At 38.6% G+C, this 20,471-nt stretch overlaps 1 protein-coding gene across 3 annotated transcripts in view; it reads left to right on the forward strand.

The window, feature by feature from the left end:
* The window catches only part of NELL2 (neural EGFL like 2), a 160,834-nt gene that overhangs the window by 59,533 nt on the left and 80,830 nt on the right, over positions 1-20,471 (forward strand). For all 3 annotated transcript variants that reach the window (XM_074827403.1, XM_074827406.1, XM_074827405.1), the window contains 3 exons: positions 9,838-9,929; positions 12,692-12,794; positions 15,758-15,886. In XM_074827403.1, coding sequence (XP_074683504.1) covers positions 9,838-9,929; positions 12,692-12,794; positions 15,758-15,886 — 324 coding nt within the window. The remainder of the gene's footprint in view (positions 1-9,837; positions 9,930-12,691; positions 12,795-15,757; positions 15,887-20,471) is intronic.

Here is a 20,471-nt window from a genome sequence, read left to right on the forward strand (position 1 = left end):
CCTCAAATTGTGAAGGTCATATTGCAAAACAAATGGGATGCTGCCTTTTAGAGTGCAGTTCTTAGCAGACCATGGTTGGCTTGCAAGTAGGGAGATGCAGTGAGCAAATTTATTTAAAGAGCTGTGCTTGTTGTTGCTATTAATTACTTGTATTAAGGTGGGTTTAAAACCCTGCTGTTACGAAGACACATTGGTCTAGTTATTGCATACACAAAAGACAGTCCTCTGTTCTTGAGGATTTGACAATTTAGAGTGTAAAAGAAGAGATAAGACACTGCATATAGAGCCAGAGATGTGGGGAGAGTAAGGGAAGACTAAAATAAATGAGTCCTTGTCCTGTCAGTCTTCTCTCTCAGGTGTGACTGTGTGCTTCTGGCTACGTGTTCATGAGTGCTGACTTGGAGCTGTTGGCCCTGTGGGCTGTGTCTTGGTTTCATATTGAAGATTGTGTCCTGCAGGAAATGGATGTATTGAGTTACAGATATTTATTCAAGATTTAAGGGAAAAATTTTTCTTTAGTCTTTCTCCCAAGATATTTTACTCCCATTGTTTTAGCTCTTAGAACAGTAGAATTTAGAGGGAGGGGGAAGGATAAGCTAATTTAACTTTTTGATGTAATTCAATATTGTAATAAGGTTATCTTATGTCTTCAAAGCGCATTGCTAGCATTGTGGTTATTTGCTTCTCACATTTCTTGTGGAAATACTGAAGAATTCACCATGTATTGAGGTGATGTGATCAGAGGTAATGGGAGGTGAATTAATTTTCTCATTCCTGATAGAGTTTCCTCTAACAAAACCAGGTTATTCCAAAGGAAAGATAGTACTTGTTCTTGCCAGGAAGACACCCCAAATTTCTTATCTGTCAAATTTGATCATAAGTCCACTGTTCCTTTATAATTCTACTAAATATCCATGCTAGATCTCTGCAGCTAATGAAAACAAGGTCTTTGCTAATAATATACTGACAACAAATTGAAGAATTTATCAATGCAAACTGCTATTTTTGTCTTGTGTTTTCGAGAGTTTGAAAAAAGAAAAACACTGAGAATGGGTTTCATAAAATTCATTAAGTATTTTGTTTAATGCTATTTAACCCATTCCAGTAATTTCTGAGATTCTTGGTAATGAAATTAATTACAGTTAAATTAAATTACACTTTTTCTTTTCTGTGCCATTGAAATTGCAGAATTATACTTTGCCTTATGCAGGTTTGATGCTAATAGGCGATAATTAAAGATGAAGGGGTTTTTTAACTGTACTTTCTGATTCTTTTTCCGTATAAAGGTGGTGGTAGACAAAGAAAAAAGAAAAAAGTGAGTTGACTGACGTACCAGTAAGATGGAAGTATTGCAGCTCTCCTAGAGAGCAATGTGTGGTACAGCCCCATATAGGCAAACACACCTGGTTGCACAAGCATGCAAAGTCCGAGACTAATGCCTGGAAAGGTCCCCCTGAAGACAATAGGAGCTTTAACATAGATAGGTAGATAGGACTTTTTTTTTTTTTTTTTTTTTTAAATCAATAACTCTGAGGCTTTCTTTCATTGATGTAGTTCCCAAACAAAAAAGGAATAGTCACATTAACAGTTGCTATGAACTCCAGTTTACTGTTTTTCTGTGACTGGGTTGGAGCATCAGCGGATGCACTCTGGAGAAATTAGCTACGACAAAGCAGAATCTGTGAACATCTGCTCCAGCTACTTTTACATTTTTAATTATTTCAAATCCTGAACTGACTTTAGACATAGACATGAAGTATTGCGTTGTTTGGGAATGCACAATGGATAGTGGTACCTTCTAGCAGCCTTCAGAAATGGGCATGATGTTAGATGTACATAGATTTCTATTTAAAGTTGTCTTTTGAAAATTTCCAGCACTATTGGTAGCACCTGATTTTTTTTAGATTAGTTTTTGGTTAAATGCTATCTGATAATGAATGTTGAGAGTGAGTATATAACAAATTTGGAAAGCCAATTTGCATAACTGACTTTAATCAAAATTTCCAAAAATGTGTTTACATGCTGTCTGTGTTAAAAACCTTTTGCTGAGCTAATGCTAAGGACTAAGCTTAAGAACGTTAAGTAGAGTTCTCTGGAGTGTTTGTGATTATGCCAACTAATCCTGTCATTCTGGCTGAAGTGAGGGAGGAAGATGATGGGTCTCCAAAGAGGGATGGGAGGATGGGCAGTTCCCTTATGTGGGAGCAAAAATGGGTGGAGGAGGAGTTGGAAGCGTGAAACCCTGTTCAGTTCCTGTATAGACTTAGATGCAGTTGCTTTGAAAGAACTGAGGTCTGACGAGAGCAATAGATGTGGTGCTTCATCTGTGCACTAATCCACTCCCAGGAACGTCTAAACACATTAAAATGACCTGTGCCGTAATGAAAATAAGGCATATGTGATTGTTACTATAACATCCAAGTTAATGAGGGGTTGCCATTTGTAGGGGAAGTGAAAGTGCTTGGATTTGGGAGGAAAATAAATACAGTAAAATGGAGCTACATGATGCCGGGTCACAAGAAGTCGTTCCTTCACCATGGAGGCTTGTGCAGCAAAGTCACAGTGCAGAATTTCTAGCTAAAGTGTCTGTGGAAATTGTTCTGGGCTAAGGAAAGTCTGGTTGAGAATGGGAGCATCAGCAGGGTCCTTGATAGACACTCAGATATGCGTGTAGTCTGTGGGTGCTTAAGTAACATGGTAAATTTTTGGAGCAGAAGCTGTTTGGATCCTCTATGGCTTGGGAGCATGGAAATATTGTTTCCAAGTTATTTTCACCCAAATAAATGCCAACTTTACTATTTTTGCAGTGAATTGAGTAGTTTTGCTGTTTGAATCGAATGTTTTTTAATGCTGTCAAATGAAATACTGTCAAAATCTTGGAAGGCGCTGCCCTTCAGAGGTACTTGCCTTTCACTGAATATGCTCACACGATCTGTGTCCACAAGGCTGCAGAAAGCATCTATCTCACTAGTCATGTGGAATAATTATGCATAATTGGTGTACACTATTTTTTCATGGCAAATCTGGGCAAAAATACGGGTAGTATCCCAAAATGCTTTATTTCTCCTCCCTGTGCTGTTTGAAGTCTCTGTGGAGTGGTTACCCTGTGTAAGGGCTGTTGCAGGAGTAGGTGTCCTTGTCATGCCCACGGGTGGTCTTAGCTTATGACATAGCAATGGAGAACACAACCTGCTTTAATGGAGAACACAACCTGCTTTTTATATAGTAAATTAATGCTGATGAGTGATAACTGTTTACCTCTCATAGATCTAAAATAGTGACTCAAAAGTGTGCAGGTCTTTAGCAGTTCTTCATTACTTTCAGAAATTCCCAACACTCAGTCCTAATCAGTTAATCAGATTTCATCTTGCATATGGATCTCTGTGACTTGAGGCTTTCTGATGAATGTATGTGCAAGTTTAAGCATGTCAAAAAGTATAAGGTGTTTTAGGGAGGTGTCGTATTTTTCTACACTGCACCGTTTTTCTCTTAACAAAATTTTCAGAAAAGCGCCTTTTACAGTTAGCCCAGCAGTCCAGCTGAGAGAAGGTAGAACTGAAACAGAAATTTCCCTGTCATTAGTAGCTGTCAGCATTTGATAAAATATCTATTTGTACCTTTACTAAGATACAACTATGTCACTACTGTTCCGAATACCTTACATAAGGAGTCCATCAGATAATGTCTAATCCCACTTTCATGAAGATTAAGTGGTCATGTAATGTTTGCATTGGAGTTCTTTTGGTCTTGCAGACTGTTGTGCTATTTATAAACCTTTAATATAATTGTAATACAGTGGTCTGTAATTAATATTAACCTTAGTTGCTTTTCTTCTCTTGACACCCTCTAAGGTTTTTGTCTTGGCATTTGGTTTTATTGTTTGACATTTTGCTGTGAAAGTTTTGGATGGCCAACATAATTAATTCCAGATAAAATGGATGGGCATTTTGATCACATTAGTCATGCCCGTTTTCAAAATCCTGTGTTTAGAGTCCAGAATATTCCAGTTCTGTTTGACAAGCAGAACATGGTCCGTCGCTCTAAAGTCAAAGTTGTGCATGTCTTTCGGTAGAAATATTTTGGCTGCCATATTTAACCAAGCTAAAGTTGCAGTGTGGGTAGCAATAATGCCATTTTTTAAGAGAAGCTGACATCAAACACATTGTCCAGATGCATCTTTGCTTAACTGGAGACAGCCACATGCTCACTTTGTGCTATTTTATGTCCATTGGCTTTGATCGGTTGTGAACTATTTCCCAGACTCCTTGTCCTGCAGCCTACTTTAAAACTATTACTTAATCTGTCAGGTCTATTTGCCTCAACTGAACTGCTATCAACAGAGTTTTTAGACACATTTTGATGTGCTTTTTCAGTGTTCAGATTGCTTTTTTAGTCTTTAAGGATGCCTCAAGGAGCCCTCATTCTAGGGCTCAGATGAATTCCACAGAAGACTTCTCAGCAAGAACACATGGGATAGATGAATTATGTCATTTCCCCATAGTAGTTGATGGAAATATAGGACACATGAGAGGTAGGTGAAAGAATTTAGAATTTTAGATTGACTCCTTGCCAATGTGATTAAACAACCCGTTAGTGTTGTTGGAGGTGGCTTACACTGCAGATGCTGTTAAATGATTATAAAAGTACTGTAGAATGACAACTTCATGTTTTCAGTGTAATAGAGACATTTAGCATTTCTGGCTAACAAGAAATAAGATACAAACAGTAATTGATTCCTTATCATTAGGAATTTTCAAATCAGATTTTGTTTTTTCAGCTGAGAAAGCAGAAGCATATATATGCAGCTTTTCAACAGTGATTGACTGGAAAAATTAGCAATATATTTTCCAGCTTGGAGTCTGGAATAATTTTGAATTGTTGAGGGAGACGGCATGAAATGAAGCAAGTCTCCAGTCTCACTGGCTGCAGTAGCAGAGGAACTTGTGTTCTCCAGAAAATGAGCAAAGAAGAAATAATGCCCAAACCCCTGCAAAGATAAATGAGAAAGGGGTGAGAGCAATGCCTAATAATGGTGTGACAATCAAGGGGACTTCATGAAAGGTGACCATTATCTCTGTGTGTATTTCTAAGGATAAAGCCACACAGAGGTTTTGCACTATGTAAGCTTGCAAAGTAGGATTAATGGGATTTACACAATGCCTAAGCCTTCATCTCTGAACAGTGGAAAATATAATCAAGGAGATTCCAAGGAGGAGTTGGAAAATTAAATAAACGGGACTGGGTTTTTTTGTATGCCAGTTTTTGGTGGGTTTTTTTCCTCCCACAAACCAGCATATGTCAACAAAGAATGCAGTGACATAATTACTGGATTTAAATTGTTATATTTATAATTGCTGACAAATTTCAAAAATTTCAAGTCACATCTGCCACTCATAGGGCAATTATGAATACAAGAAAATGAAATGGTTTGAGGAATTCACCAAGATTCTAAACTTTCTGCTTTCTCTTGGTGATGTCTGAATAAAAATCAGCTTAGATACCACAGGGAAGTGTACATGCATTTCTCAGATGAAGGCATACACGATCAAGATAGCAAAGGTGACAAATACAGAAGTGAGAAAATGTACTAAATGACATCCTGTGAACTCAGTGAACAGAAGGCAGGAGTTAGCTGGGTCATGGATTTTGCATGGACATTTTAGGAATTGCAGAAGGAAAGTGCCATTTGGAGGGCAGTGGGAAGAAGAAAGGGTTGTGAAAGAGAAGTGATGGTTTGACAAACTGTTGATAATTCACTGAGCGAACACAACAGCCCGTGGGCTCCCAAAAGATTCCTTTTGCTGGGTGAATGTGGAGAAGATGCCATGTTTTCACAGTGTGTTAAATGGTGCTATAGGGAATAGTTTTATTATCACTACACCTGTGTAAATTAGTAGTGGATATGTAAGCTGACCTTATATTTTTTAGACTCTGTATTTTGCTAATAATAGACTCTGTAATATAATGGTAATAGTTGATCACCTTTTGTATACAAATATATCAAGAGTATTCAAATTGCCTAGTAGGTTTTGTAGACTTCCTGTTTCATCTTAGGAAACTGTGTTTTGAATAGTATACGTTGTTTTAGGTACTGGGGGGATGTGGAAGTTTGATGGCAAGAGGAAATGGTTGATGTAATCAGCTATAGATGAAATCCTACGTAGGCAATAACTATCAAGTTTTGGAACAACTAATCATCAGGTAATTTCTTGACTGTGACTCAGTCTGTTGAATGAAAGGATTTAGGAAGATGAAAGATGATATGTTTCCCCAGAGAGATACCAATCACAAACTAATCACAGTATCCTGGGAAGCATCTAGCCAAGCAGAAATTAAATCTTCGCCGGACTTTCCAATTACACAGTTCTAGTCCAGATGTTCATGTTGTTGAAATATCTTTATTTCTGAAGGAGAATAAAGACGTGGAAGACCACCATCATGGGATGTATACTAGCTGTGACAGTTGCTGTCAGGAGGAAGGAGAAACCTTCTGTTCCACACTGACTGGGACGTGGGTCCTGCTGTCATAGGAGGAAAGTGGGGCAGAAGAAAGTTAGTACTTTTGTCTTTCTAGAAATCTTTCCAACTGTGCTCAATGCTCACCTAACCAGACGAGAAGCCTTCAGGCAGCTTGATAAAAATCTGCCCTTTGCTGTCTAGCAAGATGCCTCCTCTGTGGGCAGTGGAAGAAGTCAGGCTGGCAGAGAACAGGAAAGAGACAGAAGCATTTATGGGAGTACTGGAGAAGGAAAGACAGTGTGCACTGGTAAACTTAGATCATCACTAAACCCACTGGTATCTGTTGTTAAATAAATGTGGAGCCAGTGGTACTGGTGTAGGTGAAGTGCCCATGTGCTTTTTGTAAGCTCGTTTGGCTAGATTAGCATAGGTGAGAAGATAAAAAACAAGTGATAGTGCTCTGAATTAGAGCTTCAGAGTGTACCTTAGTTCTTGCTGCTTTTTAATGGAAGGAACTGCCCAAATATGGTGGAATCCTTCATGTTTTAGAGAACACTAGTAGGAAAGAAATAATCCAGGTAGTGTTGATTTTGATGACTTTAAGAAGAAATCTTCATTTTGAACATGGTCAGTGAGAGCAGCAGTCCAGAAGAAGGTATGCTTGGACTTGTGTTCAGATTATTCAGGTTAACAGGTTTTTAATTTAGTTTCAATTTAGTTTTTCAGTTGGGCTTTTATTGTTGGGTTTTCTCTCTTTTCTTAAACATAGTTTGGTCACTCTGTATAGGCAGGTCCCTGATACTTGGGGGCTTTATAACCTTGCTGACAAAGCCAGAGCAAAATCCAGTAGTTGAAAATGTTTATTTAGGGGAATTCAATGAAAGAAATGTAATTTTCTTAGCCGCATGATGGCCAGGTTGTGGAGGTGGCGATGTGAGCACTGCTTGAAATTTCTGGGACCCACACAAGCAGGTGGCTTGAAACACGCACTCCGCTGCCGCTTTCTAGCCTTTGAGAAACAATCTTTGAGTGTATGAAGGTATATGGGAAAGGGGCAAGGGCTGTCTGGGCAGAGCCATCTCTCACAGCCCCAAAATTTATAAGTTCTTTTTCCCAAGGCTTGATGGAGAAGATTTCATTTTCTTGCTGAAAGCAAGTGTTTGCAATACTACATCACTGCATTACAATGATTTCATATGCCAAGACTTCTGAAGGCTGTTGGAATCAAGAAATAATTTAATGATTTCATGCTAGGCTGGATGTGTTCTTTTGATGGTTTTCTGTGTACATTATTTTCTAAGTTTCTCTGAAGAATCAGAGGTTTGTTGCCATTGATAAGGAGACTGGATTCAGTGGACTATGAGGTAGTATGGATACTTTTTTTTAAGATAGTTGGGTGGTCTTACTCATATGTTAAGAGTATTTTGGCTTCAGGAGAGTGCTTTCTTCCAAGACAGAATGACAGTGATTTTGATGTCTTTTGCCTTTCTTCTGAACAGGCAGTTGTCTGCCTGTTGGAGGCATGAGGGTGTGTCCATCGCCATTGTGTGGTCCTCAGGCACCGTTATAGTTTGTTTTTTTGTGTCACATGTAGTTGTTCTTAGACATTTGAAAAGTATGGGGCAAGGGAAACGGCTTAATATATGAATATTTCAGTTTAGTGTCATGGCCTGCAATACACAGGAGATGGTATATATGACTGGATGATTGCCTCGTCCTGTCTGAATTCACGATCTGCTAGTCCCTATTAAAGATTTATAAAGATTTTTTTCACATGCTTCCTTCTAAAAGAGCTTATTTTTTTGGGGGAAAGAGGAACTATATTGAGCTTTTCTGACTCTTTGTGACCTTCCTTTGTGAATGTTGTACAAACTTTCTCCTTCTGTTAGCCCTAGGACTCTCGCCTGGACTTTCTCCTGTGGCTCTTTTCTGTACTTTCTTTATTATGTCTGACTGCAAACTCTGCCATTCATGGGATTTGGAATGTTGCAGTGTGTTCTAATATTACTTCTTGAAAGTGCTGTGCAGGCTTGTATCACACAAGATACTTTATATTTTGTAAGATATTATAACTCATATTTTGGAATTTGAAAAAACCTTTTTTGTTGCTATGCCCACCACATCTTTTTCAACATCAGTTCCAAGAATTGACTTTTTACATGGTGACACAATAATAATAAGTTTGTAAAATCAAGGAGCTGCAAGTTTAAAAAAAAACAAGTAAAGGAGAATCGAAGTAACAGCAGTAATGGTGATTAATATAGGTCACGCAGCAAAAAGTCTTGTACTTTAAACAGAATAGATAAATCTGTCTGTGATTGATTTACATCTCCAAATCAATGATTATCAAATTAGACCTCTTAACATGTAATCTAGAACTTGAAAGTGGTAACCCACTCCTATTATTTCATGATTATGCTTACCTGATGAGCCTTGACTGTGTCCTAAGCAACAGAGACAGACATCTGATTTTCTATACCTAGCAGTTACATTACTTAACCTTTATACTTTGCATAACGTAATTGCAGTAATGGACCCATTTAAAAAAAAGACAGCATGCTGTGAAGATATTTTATGTAACCTTTAAATACTGGATAGGAACTTTAGTGAGCAATCCAGTATGAGCTGTGTCAGCAAGCTGCTGTAAACCCAGTACTGCCAGGGCATAAGATTGGCAACAGGCCAGGTCATGGTATAAGAAACACCGATCCTATGGGGGTCATTCTATCATTTGATCATTGGAGACTTGATCCTACTTCTGTTGGGGAAAAAAAACAAGACAAGACAGTCCTGTACAATAAAATCCATATGCTCTAATATACTTCAGCAGTAATGATAAATAACTGGAATAATCAAGATACAAATACTTAACGTTTAAATAATTGTGTGGGATGATGAAACGTCAAAAGGGCTGTGATAACAAATAAATATGTGGCTTCAGTGATCACGCTTCATCATGCAATCTCTTCAAGAAACTGTTTATCTATTAATGTCGCTCACACTACTCTCACAGCTCCATTTTCCTTTTCGCTCCTGAGCTGTGTTGCAGGCGGTCATACATTCCTTGGCGTGACCTGAGACACATCTCTTCTGCCCTCTCAGTAGCTATGTGTACTCCATATTGCTTCAACATCCTTCACCTTCTACTTAAGTGTGCTTTTCTGGTTCTTTTGTGGTTTTTTTTTCTTTCCTCTGATTTTTTTTCTTGTGATATCCAGAGTCTTATAGGTGGGTTTAGAATATTCTTGCAGCTGATTCAATCTTTTCACTTTGAAATGCAGTTATCTTTTAGAAAATGTGTCAGTTCTATAAGCAGAGCACTAACACTTTTTTTCAAAATCATCGGGTTTTTAAATTTTTTTTTATTTTCTCTTGAAGCGGTGTGCATATTTGAAGGCAGAACCTACTTTGAAGGACAAAGAGAAACTGTGTATTCAAGCTCAGGGGATTGTGTTCTGTTTGAGTGCAAGGTAAGAATTCTGTTGATGGAAGAAAATTCTTGCATGTTAGAAATATCAAAGTCCTGCTGAAAGAAACTGTTTAAATAAGAGACAGGACTACCTTAGGAAGCGGCAACAGAAAAGGCATCTAAGGCGTCCTGTGTTTGTCTTACTGAGTTTCACATCAAATTTTGCAAATAAATTTACTTTGCATAGCAGCAAGATTTGATTACACAGCTTGATAGTCAAGCTGCATTCTTTCCTCCTTAGGTATCGTCTCCATCATCAGTAATAAAAAAACAGCAGACTATGTTTCCATTGACACATGTGCAGTATTATTGTTCAAAATTATGTGCTCAGGTACAAGAGATGCATGAACATGATGGGTACATAATTCGGAATTCAGGATAATTCTTAGAGGAAATGCTAGATGAAAAAGAAGGAAAAGAGCTGGCACACCAGCTGTCTGGTATTTCTAGTGATGGAAATGGGATAGGGTCATTGTTTTATTTGTAAGCAGAACATGCCCGATGCTGAGTCAGTCTTGTCCTGCTGCATGAACAGAGTTGTTCTTCAGGGCACAAAGGCACTTTAAGGGAAAAATATACCCCAGGGATGGCTGCGGGTTCAGAATTACAAACTGCTGCAGTGGGTCCCATGTTGTCTCTCTGGGGGAGGGATGGGGAGGAATTCCCTCTGGTTAGAGCTGCATGCTGTGGGGTGGAGCTGAAAACCTGGGTGCGCATTTCTAGGGCAGAGAAAGAAAGGGGAGTAACTCCTCTGGCCACGCTGCAGCTATTTATTGGACCAGTTTCTGGAAATCTCAAAACATCTTCATACAGGGGTGAAAAAGTGTGTTTTACAAGGTAGAACTGGGACCATTATCTTACTGCTGTTGATTTCTAATCTTAATTCCTGGAGTAGGTGCTTTGAAACCCTTTTGAGAAAGGAAAGGAGAAGCTGACTAGAAATAATTTTGGATTCACTTGTACACTTTTCAGGACTGGGAGCTCGTGTTTTCAACATGACACCTGGAACGTGAATTCTGTGATTAGTCAATGGATATAATTAACAACCATCAAAAGTTATGTGATGTTGCCTCATGTATCTTGCAGCTGGCTAGTGCAATACTGTATGAACAAAATGCCTCTGTTGGCTGTGCTAGTCTGTATTTCAGTGATACTTGTGTGCTGGTGGGTTGCCTGACTGTCCTGGTAGAAATATTAAGCAGCAACTTTGGCTGATTCAAATGCTGCTTTTTCAAGGACCGAAGTACGTACAGTTTCTGCTGAACAGACTTGTGAATGATAATTCAGAGAAAAAAATCCACATACTCTGTTGGTCAGTTAGGAAGTCATAGGTGGGCACTATTTTATTACTACCACGCTTCTCATAAAAGGATGTAACTAATGACTCCAGCTCAAGAGAGACTTAATAGGAATGGCACAAGTAATGATTTCATGCTTAAAGGCTTGTAATAATGTTATCAAGCCAATGTAGGGAGTTCCTTCTTTTTGTCTGCATATAATTCTAAGTATATTTTTTGTTTCGTTTGGCTGCTGCAGTTGTGCTTGCTGTAGGGACTCATTTTTCTGTTTGAATATTGTAAAGCAAGTGAATGAAAAATTGTCTTCCAAATTACAATTCGTAAAAAGAATTAAAAGGAACCCAGACTACTCTAATTGATATTATTTCTATCAAAGGGTTTTTTTTCTTTATATTTTGGTGAGATTACTGGGTTTTGCTTGTTCTGGCATATAGCACATCTGTGGCTGGTTTGTTTGATTGTGTTATCAGGTTAGGGTTGGTTTCTGTCAGGATTGTTTAAGGTAAGGTTTAAGCAGCAATTTTGATATTGGCCATTGTGTTCATGTTTCATCTTTATATTTCATGTTTAAAGAGGATTTAAAATGAAATGCTAGACCCATAATAATAATAATACATGCAATGGCATATGCGTGATTTTAAGCACTTTTCCTGCATGCAGAATACAGGGACCTGAGTTCAGTGTGCTTACATTTTAACCAGATTGCTGATTTTAGGGCAGATGCCTCTGAGGAACATGTTGTTTGCTTTGTTTTCTGTCTGCCATATCATGACTAGAGCACTGCAAGACACATTAATTAGGGCCCAAGGGAGCCAAAAGGTGGTACATTTGCGGTAGCTGGATTGCTAAGGCAGGCATTTCGTGTGGTCGTACTGCAGTGATTGCGTGTGACCTGCACTAAGTGCCTGAAGATATTCAGATACCATCTTGGTATTGGACATTTCCAGACACCTGATCCAAACTTAGCTGAGAAACCTTCTCTTTCCTTATAAGGAATCAATGCCAGTTTCCTGCAGTGTTACTACCACAGCGTTGAGCTTAGAGATGTTCAGGTTTGATTTTACTGGCTGTATAAATGACAAGCTGCTTTAGAGTATTCATTATGAGTACCCTTGATTCTGGAATCTGCTGCCTCAGTTTTTGAGATATAATCGTTGCTCTTTCAGGCATAATTTTAAGAGAAACTCCTGAGGCAAGTTGCTTGACAGGCACTAAGATAAGAGAGGAATGAGAGCTGTTGCCACACTTCTGCTTGCTTGGAAAGGTTTGAGTATAGGGGAGTTCCTGATGCTTTTATTGTGCTAGTTGTCCTTTCAAATGATTTTTGAAGGTACCTGGAGTTTGGTGGTTTTTTGTTTTTACATCAGTTACATTGTTTTTACGTTAGAATGCTAAAACTCTGCTAAAGTTGCATTTATCTTTATTTCTCATCTCACAATATTAATCAATTGCCTCAATTTAACAGGACCACAAAATGCAGCGTATTCCAAAAGACAGTTGTACATCTTTGAACTGCCCAGAATCTCAACAGATCCCCTTATCTCACAGTTGCTGCAAAATCTGTAAAGGTAAGGTAATAGCAGGATGTGTATATGCTGGGTGTAATTATCCATTCTTATAGATAGTATAGACTTTTTTTCTGATCGTTTTGAATAGGACACTCCTACACATGGTAAACACTGTAGGTCTTGAGAAGCTGAATAGAACATCTGCATTGTGACATCTGAAAACTGTAAAATGTCTAATAGTGTACATTTTTGAAACATGTTTATGTGTTTCATTCTAGCCAAAAATGGGTGAAAAGTCAAAGAAATCATATACATACTTAGTGATATTCTACACTTCACCCACTCCAGTGTCGAAACAAAATGAGATTGGAGAAATGTCCATGTTCACCAGCATCTTTCTGAGATGCTTTGAGATGTCTCTTTCAGAGAACTTGGTGCTATATAGTTGTTCAAAGACTGGAGTGACTCGTTTACCTGTTGGGTTTATAGTCTGCATCTAGAAGCAGAAGCTTTGGGGAATATTTCTGTATGCTGCGTACCGTTGTGTGTTACACCCAGTCTGATCCTCACCAAAGGAGAGAGGTGCAGGAAGTGCTTTGTGTCTTGAGCCCATTCTTTTGATCTGGACTAATACTGTTATCTTCAAAGCTATGAGCAATTGCATCTTCAAGTGGCTACGTCTGTTTCTTCTATAGCTAAATAGGATACATTGATACCTGGCATGAAAGAAGATGTTAGACTCTTGGGCTGATTTTAGGTATACTTCTGTGTGCAAACACAAAGGATATGATTAATGACATCAAGCTGAGAGATAAGAAAGTATAAGAAAAGAACTTAAGAGAAGCTGATAGGTCTTGAAGTCTGTCACAGTAAAAAAGGATTTTTTAAATGATAATTTTCTATAGAATCTTCAGTGGCTTAGAGAAAAGAATTCTTTGTTTCTTGTACCTGGTATAGCTAGAAAATTGTAACGTATGTCAGATGAGTGCTTTCTGAGCATTTTCAATCCTTCCTGAACCAGGCTACCTTGGCCTCTCATGAGCTATGGAGCTTATTCTTTAAACAGGAGGTTGCTGTATGCCATTATTCAGCAGCATGTATTTTGTTTATTAATACAGCTGATACTAAGTGTTGAGAATCTTTAGAATAACGAAAAATCAGTAAAAAAACCCCACCCTTTCTGGATGACATGTACGTTCTTAGTTATTTAATGCCTGATAGAAACCAGTCCAGGCCAAGAAATCCAAAAATAAGACTTTTGCTTTGTCATTAACTCAGGCTTTAATGAGGAAGACAAAAAAGGCAGAGTAGATGTCACCATGGACAGAGGTTGCTCTTGACACATACATTTCTGCTGTCATCAATGAGCATTGAAGATCATCTCATGCTAGTAAAAGCGTAGAGCTTTTTGCTTCTTAATGTCCTATGTTAGATAACAGCACTGTGGTAGCTACGGTGAATTATAATATTTAAGTAACATTACCTAAGCGTATCTCTAGGTTACAGGGAGACAATGCACAGCAGGAAGGAAAGAGAGAAAGGAGAACATCAGCCTCTCGTATCACAGTAGGTCTGTGATGTTTGCATCATGACCATGTCACTGGGTCTCAGTACTAAAACATTCTGTTTCTCTTGTTTTGCTTGTTTGTGTTGCTTCACACTGTTCATGAGCTGCCCAAGTGCAAAACACCTCGTTGACCTTGACCTCCAAGCAGACTCTGCCGTTGTCTTTCTCGAAGTGCTCATTTAACTTGGCTTCTATGAAGTTAAGGGTAGAAGCTCTTTCATAGCAAAATATGAAGCAGAAACCAAGTGGAGTGATAAAAATAATAAACTTTACTGCCAACAAATAGTTATTATTTTGTAAGAGGCCTGTGTTGCAGCCTGATTCCAGCTTGCATTCTGGAGCTGTTGCTATTACATCAGTCCTGGTCCCCTGAGCCTGACCCACATTCCCCAGTTCTCCTGTGGGAGGTTTTGAGAGAAGAAAATAGTTGCTGGAAAACAACAGTGAAGTACTGCTGCTTGATCAATTCTAATGCTTCAGTTAAAGACGAAAACTTTAAACAAATGAAATTCTTGAGAAAACAATGAAGGAGACAAGCTCCACACCTTTATAGACAGACATGGAAATTGTGGAAGCTTCAAGTCAGTTACTACAACCAGCTTGAATTCAGCATAATAAAGGATGTTTTAATGGTGTTCAGCAACATAGCAGCATTAGATTACATGAGAGCAAACAGAAGGAATTTAAAAAAAACTACTGAGTTGAAAGGTTCAATCTAAATTTTCCAGCCTGGAAAAGAACTTGAGAATCTTAAAAATTTGTAATTAAGGTGCAATGAAAACAGTCACGCTCAGGAAAAAAGGAAGGGAAAAATAGGTAAATAGGAAATAGGGATGCCTAAAAGCTGAGATTTAAAAAAAAAAGTTCTCTGAAGTGGAAAGGATGATGCAATCGGGGAAGAGTATTCCGTCAGTGGAGCTTGAAGAGATAAGGGGGAAGAGAAAAGCAAAACAAGTCAATGTTAATCAAAGACTTTTGGTTAAATGTGAAAGGATTTTATAAATACACCTGGGAACGAAAAGTGCTAGGAAAAAAAGTAATACCAGTAGTAAATGAGCTACTGAGTGTATAAGCTATTGAGCTCTTTTATAAATGTCCAAGCAAAAAAAAAAAAAAAAGGAAATGAAGAAAAATATAAAATTGAGAAGTGTCCTGTAAAAGTACTTAACAATGGCAAGGAGACAGTAAGGGGATTTAAGCAAGCCTCCTATCTAGCCGCCTTAGATCAATGCCATAACCTGAAATTCAATCAAAGACCTAAAGACAGTCTGTTCTTGTGGCCTTTACTACTCCTTTCATCAATTTCATGCTTGGTACAATTTATTTTTCAATATCTCACGGACAATCGAAATGTATTCTTTGACCTAACTGAGGTATAGATAGGACTGTCTTTGACAGGGATGTTTTATAATCCCTGGATTCTTTTTAACCCTCAATCATATTTGCGTCTGTACAGGCCATGACTTTTGCACTGAAGGACATAATTGTATGGAGCATTCTGTCTGCCGAAACCTAGATGACAGAGCTGTCTGTAGCTGCCGAGATGGCTTCCGAGCCCTTCGAGAGGACAATGCCTACTGTGAAGGTAATACCTTGTATAGATGCTTAGCTCCACTGCTTAAATTACTGTGGGATGAATGTATTGATTCATGGGTTGTCGAAGGGATAGGCCTATTAAATGCAATGAATTAGATATGCAGCATATTAATCAACTAAAATAATTATCTCTCCAGTTAAGTCCTTTAAAAAAAATCAAAAATCTGGTCAGTGTTGAAGTGGCAAGTTAGTATGGCTGAGTTCTTCAATTAGAAACATGCTTCCATAGGAAAGTTTTCCTTTTTTTTTCATGGTATTCAGATATTCAGGCTACCTAAAAGTCAACCATTTGAATAGCATATTAGTAAAACTGCCTGTTCCCATTCTCTCTCCCCAGGAAATAAGTAAATGCTATAGACTAGATATTAGTATTGTTAATCATGCTGACTAATGATTTATTATTTGAGCTGCTCTTTTGGTATCAGGGAGCAACAAGTTACTTAATTGGAAGAGAAGCCTCTGTAATTTGTGCCTTCACAATCTAGCGTAATCCTGTGAAAAACCCCCATCTCGACTCTAGCAGTGAGAGCCAAAGTCCTCTGCACAATCTCTTAGATTTTGTTCTAAATGTTGCTCTTCCTCTTGAAAACAGTGATTCTGCAAACACATAATATTCGTGTACTATCAGGCCATTCTTACAATAAAGCTTAAGTGTTGGCAGCAGGATGGCCTTTGACTAATAAGCAGTTTAGTTCAGATTTAGCCAGCTAAATTGAAAGTCAAGCATCTGTGAGTAGAGTCTAAGGTACTCTACAGTCCCGCCTAATACCTGGATTGTTCTCTGGCGATGCACAACTAAATGGGATGAATCAAGGGCTTTTAAGACTGTTGCTTTGGCTGAACTCTGCAAAAGTTAATGCCTACCGCTTACTTGAGTTAGTAGCTGCATTAACATCAGTGAGGATACTCATCTATAGATGTAGATTTGAGAATTTGTGGCTGTTTTCAGGAAAGGAGCATATAATTAATTCGGCTTTGCATACCTCTGCTTAATGTTTATGGTAAGCCTTCTGATGGAAACCTGTTTTGAGAAGTAGAACTAAAAATCATGCAGAAACATGTCCCAGCTGGCATCTGACATCAGGACCTGCTATATAGCTTGTTCTGTGCTGCAGCATCAGCCGCTTTTTATCCCATAGTCCCTGGAGACTATGCCAAGGCATAGGCTGCAGATCTGCATTTCTGGGAACTCATCAGCCATTTCCTATTTGAGGGGGTCACTAGAGCAATGGAGAAATCAGGTGCTTTAAGAAGGTTTTTTTTCTGCGGCTCTGTTGTTACTCTGCTGAATGAAAGCAGAAAAACAAGTTACACTTTCTTAGTGATCTCCACATCACTCAAATTAAGAGTCCGTTGCTATGTGTGGAACTTGCCAGGCATGTCATAAGTGAAAAACAAAAGAAGCTTTTTGATCAGCATTGGCGATGAAATGTTTAGATGAGGACACAGTAGATTATCATATGTGAGACTGATGTATTCATATTATAAATGGATTTACCGGTTTATGCAGTACCTGAATTCAGTATGATGATTTTCTGAGCCCGATTACTTCTATCTGGGCAAATTACGTTGTTTCTGGGTGGTAATTATCAATCTGCTTAAGCGCTTTCAAAAAACTTGCGTAAGTGAATAAAAGGTTGGAACACATTATTTACATAACAATAATAATTTTACATGTTACTATGTTTGGATGCATTAAATTATCTCTTAAAAATGTGTATGATTTAGCGCCTGGTCCAGGAGCACTTGCTCACATTGAAGATAGCGGGAGTAAGTTCCATTAGGAAGATGTGCCCACATGAGCAAAGCTCTTGAGATTGGGTCCCTGCCAGATAAGGCTCTTCCAGCCACAGGCAATATTAACTCAGCAGGCAAAACAGCCTAGCTTTGCTGCTGGTTATGTACCATAGCTGCACTGTAGGCTCCACACTTGAACTATGCATACTTAGTACATGGGTCCAGACCTGGCCTTGGCTGGCTGTCCCTGACTGAGTGTGCAGGTCATATGCTAGAAGGAGGGGAAATAAGTTTACGCATGGAAACTTTAGGATTGTTTTTGTGGAAGAGGAGGGGCAGGGGACTGAAATACCCATGTTTCTTCAGAGTTGGACTTTTAGTAGTATATCCCTTTTTCTAGCCCAAATGCCTCATTGAGTGCTGAGTTTTTTATTTCTGGAAAGAGACTCTTGCCTTAATATTAAACAATGTAATAGCAGAGGGCACAATAGCAATAGTATAACACCAAGTCTTTTCAGAGTGCTGTTCTTCATCTTGAAAGGCTGAAATGGTCCCAACCTCCCTTTCTCAGCACATACCGTTTCTTCACTGTGCCATTATTATGGCTTTAATTACGAGCAATGTCAAGTGTAGAAATGTCTAGTTAACACAAAACCTTTCAGAGAATGCTTTTTGTATTGGCTGGAGCTCATGGGTATGATAGCTGTTTCTACGTTTGCACTTCACAAAGTTCAAATATACTGCAAAATTGGATGTCATTGATTCTGTGTTAGAGCCAAACCACTAAATACAATCCTGATTTGTGCCTTAGCACTGTCAAAATTCAAAGAATAAGCAGAAGTAATGATGCCCCCCTTGGCAGAACTTCTCCTTAAGGTAGAAGAAAAATAAAAATATTCAAAACTGGTTTCAGTGTAGGTCTAGAAAAGTTGCATAAATTTCGTCTGAATAATGGAAGAGTTTGGCTTCTGTCCTAGAAAGAACTGATGCTTTTCCAAAGCTGTGTGATGTCTCTAGATGCTGTTATGGTGGATACCTTTCTGTTTTATAATAATAATATTTGTTAATATTTATGTCACATTTACCTTTCCCTTGGAGGACTGTTTAAAGCAATGCTTAGAGTTGGGATTTCTTCATTTACACGCTGTAAGCTTTATTCCAAGTACTCTGAAATCTATTTTCTGCTTCAGGTTATTATGCAGTTTGAGATACCTTATGGGCAGGTTGGGTATGGATTATGCTGTGCTGCCCAGGTGAAGGTGCTTTTGATTATAGTATCCTTGGTGTTTAGCCCACCTAACATCAACATTTTACAAAACCAGATGTTCTCATGAAGTGTAATTAGTTTTTCCCAAAGCAACACCTTCAGTGCTCTCAGACTGATGATAGCCCTCCGGGATATATTTAAAATAGTGTTCAATGCCCACTACATTTGTGGAGGTGGAGTTGTGCTGATAAAGTTTTTAAGGATAAAATTTGTGACTCTTGGCTATCAAGATACTCTGATGCCTATAGAGGAGTGAAATATACCCATATTTCAAATAAGATGGGTTTGCAAATAGTCTGCTGGTGGCAGCTTTAGGTGTTCTTCTCGGATCCTTGAACGTAAGCCATTTTCATGCACCATATCTGCACTTTTGGCGGTCCTCAAAAGATGTGTTTGGGGAGGAGGTGTTAGTTCCACCCTTTGGAGACTGCAGTTGGAAGGATTGCCTGAATCTGATTTTCTGATTTAATAATACCGCCTAACTATCTCTGTGCAAAATCTGATTTCACTTCAGAAGTCTTGCCAAGGATTGCTGATTAGAGAGGAGAGTCAAGAAAGAAGACAGGAGAATGCACTAATCTTTTGTAAGCACCAGGACTGAACAAGATCAGAAAAAAACAGGTTATTTGCTTCTTTATCAAGAGGATTTTGCTTGATGCAGAGGCTGTTTTACATCATGTACTGATTTTGGCTGTGATGGAGTTAATTTTCTTTGTAGCAGCCTGTATGGTGCTGTGTTTTAGATTTGTGACTAGAACAGTGTTGATAACACAGGGATGTTTTAGCTATTGCTGAACAGTGCTGGCACAGTGTGAAGGCCATCTCTGTTTCTCACCTATCCTGCAGTGAGTAGGCTGGGGACGGGCAAGTGATTGGGAGGGGACACAGCTGGGACAGCTGAGCCCAACTCACCAAAGGGATATTTCAGACCGTACAATGTTTTCCTTATCAGTAAAAATGGGGGTACTCTTTCTAAGGTGGCTGTTGCTTGAAGACTGGTTGGGCATCAGTCTGCTGGTAAGAGTGGAGAGTGATTGCCTTTGAATCACTTTTCCCCCCCCTTTTCTCCCTTCACTTATCAAACAGTCATTATCTCACCCCATGAGTTTTTTTCTTACTTTCTCTCTTTTGATTCTCTCCCCTATCCTACTGGAGAGGGGAGCAAGCAAGCAGCTGGTAGGTGCTGAATTGCTGACCAGGGTCAACCCTCCACACATCACAAATTTACCTTATGGGTATGTGGACCATAATGTTTTATTTTCTGATATTTGGGAATTTAGTTGTACTAGCTGCACAGTACACAACCTAGCTGACTTAACAGTTTTGGATCATTTAATATTATTTAACAAATTTTTGTGAAACCGTTTTCCATTTTTATTCTAATTTATCCTTCTTCCTCAGTAACTCTCCTAGTTTCTCTGCTGTTGCCATGTTTGTCCCAGTTTCAAGTGTAGCAGCTGAAATGAGACCAAAGACTGAGTGATTTTATCTACATTTGAGAATTGAATCAGCTTTACTGATGATTGTCCTTTGATGGGAGAAGGTCTTCAGTTTAGAAATCTGCTTTTGA

Source organism: Strix aluco, chromosome 5 (genome assembly GCF_031877795.1).
Source record: "Strix aluco isolate bStrAlu1 chromosome 5, bStrAlu1.hap1, whole genome shotgun sequence".
Taxonomy (NCBI): Eukaryota; Metazoa; Chordata; class Aves; order Strigiformes; family Strigidae; genus Strix; species Strix aluco.